General features: G+C 31.5%; 1 protein-coding gene across 2 annotated transcripts; it reads right to left on the bottom strand.

Moving 5' to 3' along the window:
* Positions 1-231: 231 nt before the first annotated feature.
* On the bottom strand, positions 232-5945 carry Pdxk (pyridoxal kinase). Of its 2 annotated transcripts, XM_088272260.1 has the most exons (7): positions 5817-5945; positions 5701-5741; positions 3825-3970; positions 2959-3202; positions 2220-2489; positions 1340-1519; positions 232-1198 (listed from the first exon to the last, which is right to left on the bottom strand). In XM_088272260.1, the coding sequence occupies exons 3-7, from the start codon at positions 3954-3956 to the stop codon at positions 1077-1079; spliced, it is 948 nt and encodes a 315-aa protein (XP_088128386.1). In that variant the 5' UTR covers positions 3957-3970; positions 5701-5741; positions 5817-5945; the 3' UTR covers positions 232-1076. The 2 variants fall into 2 exon arrangements, with proteins under 2 accessions (XP_088128386.1, XP_088128387.1); XM_088272261.1 differs by lacking the exon at positions 1340-1519 and having other exon boundaries at positions 938-1198.
* Between the last annotated feature and the right edge of the window lie 274 nt (positions 5946-6219).

Genomic DNA, 6219 nt, shown 5'->3' with positions numbered 1-6219 from the left:
TATCAAATCCTGATTATACACATAAAAAATATAAAATTTAACATATAAAAACAATATTATAATATATTTTAAATAATTAATTCATTATTTACTTGTCATATGATTTTTTATCATGATTTCATCAAAACCATTTACAACTTATTGATTTATTTGTTTATTAGTTTCAGACTCTTGCTCCATCCTCAGGACACTTACATTAATATCATAAATCAATAAAAATTTCATAAAATATTTTGTTTTTGTAATTTTTATTACATTGATAAAAATGAATTTGGTGAATGATAACCAATATTCCAGATCTGCAAAGCGTTGCTTCAGAATTACTTAATACAGCTTAATTCCTCCAGGTGGCACCTTGGTCAAGTCCTACGTGATGACAAGTACCAAAACATGAGCAGATTCTCTATTTGTTATAGTAAAATGTAAGAATATGATTTTTATACCTGCTAAAATATCAAGCAGTACTCTTTTTTTTAAATTACCTAACGTCCAAGTGACTCTGAAATCTAGCTACGGCTTATGCAACACCGCTTATCACTCAGGCTTTAATTTTTTAAGTTTCATAGCCTATGCCTACTCGTAAGTGGATTTACTCTTTATGTTTAAAGTTACTATAATTTCATTAGTCAAGTGTAAGCAGTAGTCAAGTGCTCTGAGGATAATGGAGCAACTCTCGAAATTGGTAAAAATAAATATTAAGTAATTAAGGGCGAATGCCAGGTCGTATTATTACACATATCTCCTTTACCATAAGCTATTTACTTGTGAATGATATGTTCATAAAATTAGGTTTTAAATAATTGCATAAAAATATTACTTTTACCAATGATTTTTCTTTTCAAACTAATTGGCATTTACAATATAAGGAACTTTGAAAATAAAAATTAACAAAAAATGCAACAGTAAAAAAATTATACAATTTTTAAAAATGTTAATTTTCTAAATACACAAATTATTAATTAACCAACAGTTTATAATAAATAAATAAAAAAATATATATGAAAAAAGTATTTTGCAATACCCCGTAAGTGTGTGATATGTTCTTTAAATTATAAATAAAGTAACAATTTAAAGGATTATTGGGAATGATTTGGTATAGAAGCTCTAATGGTGATGTCTGGGTTTTCAATAACTGATTTATTTTGTATCAGCCGTAGCTCAATTCTATCACACGTTATTTCCTCATTTGGGTATTTTGCTGAAAAAAAATGACAAGATAAAAAATAATACACATATAAAAAATCTTTGGTATTGCTAAATAATGATAATTCTCATAAGGTTTTTGGGATTGCAAGTTCAATCTTTGAGAAAAATTTCAGTGAAAATAAATAAGAATTACCTGTAGCAAAGCGAAGCGTGTCTTTAAGTATGTGTTGCATTGTTGCTATTGTCTTTTCGAGAGATAATTTCAAGTCATTGTCAGTTCTGTGTATCCACGCTAGCATGAGGGAGGCAAAGAGATCACCAGTCCCGATAAAGAAAACTGGCAACTTGGGAATTTCTATTGTGAAACGGGGACCTGAAATTAATTAATAAGAAAAAAATTAATTTTCTAAACAACAAAAAAGTTTGACTGCGGCCATGCGCAGGGTATTTTACATGATGGAGCCGGAAAACTTGTATGGCAGAGCCACATACAATTTCAAATCATCAACAAACATGAACATTCGTAAAGCAAATATAATAAATGATCACATTTAGTTTTCAGGGGCCCTTATGATTAAAAACTCATTTATCTTAAATTATCAGACTTCCACAACACTTCATTCAATCACATTGTAACCAAGCCACTTTTTTTCTTTTTATTTAGATGGGAGTTGCGTTTATTATTTACCTTGCTTATTATGTACAAGGTTTATAGATCATTTTGTGGATTTTTGTTTCTTCTAGCTAATTCAATATGTTTTTATTTGAATCTGTGTTGGAACCAGGAGGGATAATCTAGTGTGTGCCAAACAGGAACTTCTCAGCATTGGCTCATTGCTGGGAGGAAACCGCGTAAAACTTCTCAGGAGAAGGCGGACTGTTGACTGTCATCAGCAGATCTTCCGTTCCACTAGAAGAGGGTTCGGCATTTTGTGTCCGTAGACATTGGTAACATAAACCAAAGTAGGACACAACAAAGCCACTTTACTGACATGCTGACAGACATACTCCAGTGTGCTAGAACCCCAATGAACAGCAATCGCAAGAAAAGAGAGCATTAAATTTGTACTAACCGTTTGCGACGCTCGCAAGACCCAACATGACACCCTGGGAACCCAGTTCCGTGCTGGAGAAGACAACCACCTTGATTCCTTTGTGATGTAAGGACTCGATGGCAGCCCAAGCGTCAGATACACTTTTGATCTGAATCCCAGTAAGTAATTCAGCCTCAAACTGGTTGGGTGTAAGTACATCTGCCAGAGGTATTATGATGTCGCGATAAACTGGAAGTATCTCCTCCGGAACATACATTTTCCCATTGTCTCCCATTACCGGATCACAAACTGTAAATAAAAACTGTTTTAAGGCCACCGATAAATGTATAAAACATCGCCATATTCGTATTTTTGTTGGAATAAATTCGTGTTACTTGTTAGCCAAGTCAGCAAAAGCAAAAGGTAGCTTTTGCTAGAGGGACCGAATGCGATATTTTTTATAAGGCCATTCACTTTCAAACAAAAATTACTTAGCATAATACATACATATAATAAGTACAGATTAGAGCAAAAATTCCAGTACATATTGTAAGATAAACTATTGTTATTTTTTATTATCCAAAGCATACACAGAATAAAATGTAATATTTCTATAGTATATATATTGCTTTGTCCCGCATATGTGTGTAGGGTGTTAAATAAGAAGTTTATGTAAATCATTGGCAGAAAAGCTTTTTCAAAGCAGCCATTGTTTCAAAATGTCTACTGGTTAATTTAAAAAAATATATATTATTTTCAACTGCATTTCATTTCTTACCATAAGTCAAGCTAGGATTTTTCTCCCGTAATTTCTTCAGAACACTGGCTATGAGCTTCAGGGAAGTGGAATCCCTGGAGTAGCCAGTCAGAAGGTGGGTATAGTTGTCTATTTTGTTGAGCGCGAGTCCTTCCATCAGGTCGCTGAGTTGTGTGTGGGAGAGAACTTCTCCCTTGGTATGCTTGTAATGCGTGTGGTTAGAGAACTGGACTGTGTTGATGAAATCCACTTCGAACCCCAGGACCTTTAAGTAAAAAAAATATTGCATCTTCCTTCCCAATCCTCCTTTTCATATAGATGCGAGAAATCAAAATAAAATATCTCCAATTGCAAGTAATCAAACAAAGCAGTAAAAATGGAAATAGGCTATAATGGATTGAATCATAAATAAAAATGAATGAATAATAAATCATGAATAAAAAAGAACAAATCATTTTTTATTTACTAATAATAATTTTTCCCTATAAACACATTGTTTGTGAGAAATGCTTGAAAGCGTTTTTTACATACTGCTGGTAGGTAACGAGACACAGATAACCGTTCTCTTGGCTTACTTTTGGTAGAGAGCGAGACGTCATAAAACATTGTGCAGATCAGAATTGAGTTCGCGGATACTTTTTGATTAGTATACAAACCCAGTATACTATATACCCGGTATACTAATTAGGGTCAGGGTTGATGAAAAAACCGCCCGACAGCAATGTGTTAATATAGAAATAAGATACAGAAGTAAATTGTAAAGCACTTTTGATAGAGATTTTCTACAAAAACATGTAATTTATTATGTAGTATTACAATACATTGCATAGAAAAATAATAGTCAAATGGCCATTTGATTCTTCAATGAATTAATTGAGTATAGGTACCTGAAGAGGAAAAACTGCCGACTTGTTACCAACGCAGCCGTGGACAACATGGCTTTGAATGGAAAGAACTCGCGGTGAATCTTCAACTTCAGTCATATTGGATAAATTTCTTTCACATCTATCACCAGACATCTTAAGATGTTTAGCTAGAAGAAAAATTAATATTAATGGCATATCACTAATACTTCCTTATGGAATGACCCATTTTCCTTTTCAATCTACCAATATCAGGTTTTGGTCCCGTAGTCATATATTTTGAGTCCATTCTACTAGAACTCGATACTTATCTTTAGTAGCGGGCTGCTTAGCCCTACAAAACATAGCATGAAATTTAAATATTCAAACATATAATAAGAGCACGAACATTTCGCTCACTCCTTTCAAGAACGTCATAAATCAAAAAACTTGATTTTTCAGGAGAATGTTTTTAAAGTTTAAAAATATAATACAATGTATAAAAAATAAATATCAAGTCACTTATTGACCTTTTTACTGTGCAACAGATGTTTTTAGGTAAAACTTGAAGGTTTTTTTCTCCATTTGAAAAATATTTAGTATATTTCAAAAAATAATTAAACAATACCTTTTCTTCAGAATGCAAAAAACAACACTTTCGCCCTGTAGCGGGTAAATATTAAGTTAAAAATAAGCCTCTTTTGCTGGGATATAGTACATTTTTTGAGCATTCCGAAAACATGCACAACTGAAAATTGACGATTTTTGATTTATGACGTTCTTGAAAGGAGTGAGCAATTTCTGTTTTGTATTTTTAAACAAAAAATATATTTAAAAAAAGATATCAATCAGCAAATCTATAATTTACTGATTGCAGCTAAAGAGACAGTTCCAACCAATGACTCGACTTACAAACCAATATAAGGCAAGATAATATAATAAAAAACTCATTGCGTAACATGATCACTGTATTTCAAATCGATTATTATAGAAACCACAAAAACCATTATTTGAGCATCAAATTGCCTAAGGAAAAGTTAAAGTAAAATTTTGATTTTCGTCATGCATTTGCAAACAGCAATGGTTAGTTATTAAAGTAAAGAGCACATAATGCTACTGCAAAGAGCACACTCCCAGAGTGCACCAAATTTAAATACTTTGGTATCTGATAAAAGACACAACTGATTAACGGCGACTGTTAGTTATACTCATGAACATATTTTCCAAAGATTTATTTTCTATTATATTTTCATTTAATTTTATATAATAACATGTTTCATAAAAATTGTCTTTACATTTATATTTAATACAATCTCATAATTTTGTTCACTTGCGCTGAGCCTCTCCAAAAAAGAGACAGAGCTCTGAGCTGAGCGCTGAGATGAAGACAATGAAAGCGTAAATGAAACAAAAACACGGCTATTAATTACTCACTCGTCTTCAATTAAACATGAATCAATTGTTTGAATAATAAACGTTGCGACAAGTCCAAGGCTACAAGTATTTAAAAGTAAAAAATATTGCCATACTAGACATAAAGGAGTAAGTACCTAGCTATGTTATCAGTAACTATGTATCTATTTTTAAATTTTTTCAAGCAATAAGTTAAATAAAAAATATGTAGTAAAATCTGCCTTTTTCGGATATAATTTTTATTTTTTAAATGTCACAACTATGGACTGATGTGTTTAAAAAATACTTAGCAATTCATTATGAATAACTTAATGATAACTTACTAGGGATAAAAAAAATATTTACGACTCATTGTTGAATCTTAACCTAAAAAAGACATAAATTGAGAGGGTAACTACAATACTCGGTAAACGTTTAATGATTTATTTTCTGATTTGCTTAGACCATCATATACTTGTATGACAATAGATATAATAAACAATTTATAAGTATAATAAGTACTAATTACCAGATGACCAATTCGCTGATATAAAGTTTATGATGATAGATCTGTAAATACAACAAAATAAAGAAAATATCACACAAAAAGCATTATTAAACTAGTACTTAATAACGATTATTCACATTTGACCACTGCACAACTTCGGACATTGACGACACGTTGATATATCTCGCAAGAGTAATAAACTGTCCGCAGACAAGCGAACATTATATCATTATTTATTAATGATAAGATTATAAACACAAACAGACGATAACATTATTATGTTGAAAACCGAAAGAAACCAACTGAAATTCAATACAACCAGAGATAAGAGAAAAACCACAGCGAAAAACTTTGACACATGACATTTCTGTCCCATATCTAACCTCTAGCTAGGGAGGGGCATTCATATCGATCTTCATAATTTCTCGAAGGGACCTACGTAATATTTAACTATTTAATAATTTATCTCTAGCTTAAAGATGTTTGTTTGTTCGCTTTAATAACGAAGTAATGATTAGTTTTTTTAAGTATTTATTTCGA

Source organism: Brachycentrus maculatus, unplaced genomic scaffold (assembly GCF_059751285.1).
Source record: "Brachycentrus maculatus isolate JH-2025_06_01 unplaced genomic scaffold, ASM5975128v1 h1tg000486l, whole genome shotgun sequence".
NCBI lineage: Eukaryota > Metazoa > Arthropoda > Insecta > Trichoptera > Brachycentridae > Brachycentrus > Brachycentrus maculatus.
Note: the sequence above shows the minus strand (reverse complement) of the source record. Positions and strands in the feature narration are given on the sequence as shown.

Excerpts from the sequence above, each read along its gene's own strand:
- Pdxk (XM_088272260.1), bottom strand. The coding sequence starts at position 3,956 with ATGTCTGGTGATAGATGTGAAAGAAATTTATCCAATATGACTGAAGTT. Across the intron at positions 2,490-2,958 it reads AAATCCTAGCTTGACTTATG|TTTGTGATCCGGTAATGGGA; the intron begins GTAAGAAATGAA and ends TTTTATTTACAG. Across the intron at positions 1,199-1,339 it reads CACGCTTCGCTTTGCTACAG|CAAAATACCCAAATGAGGAA; the intron begins GTAATTCTTATT and ends ATTTTTTTTCAG.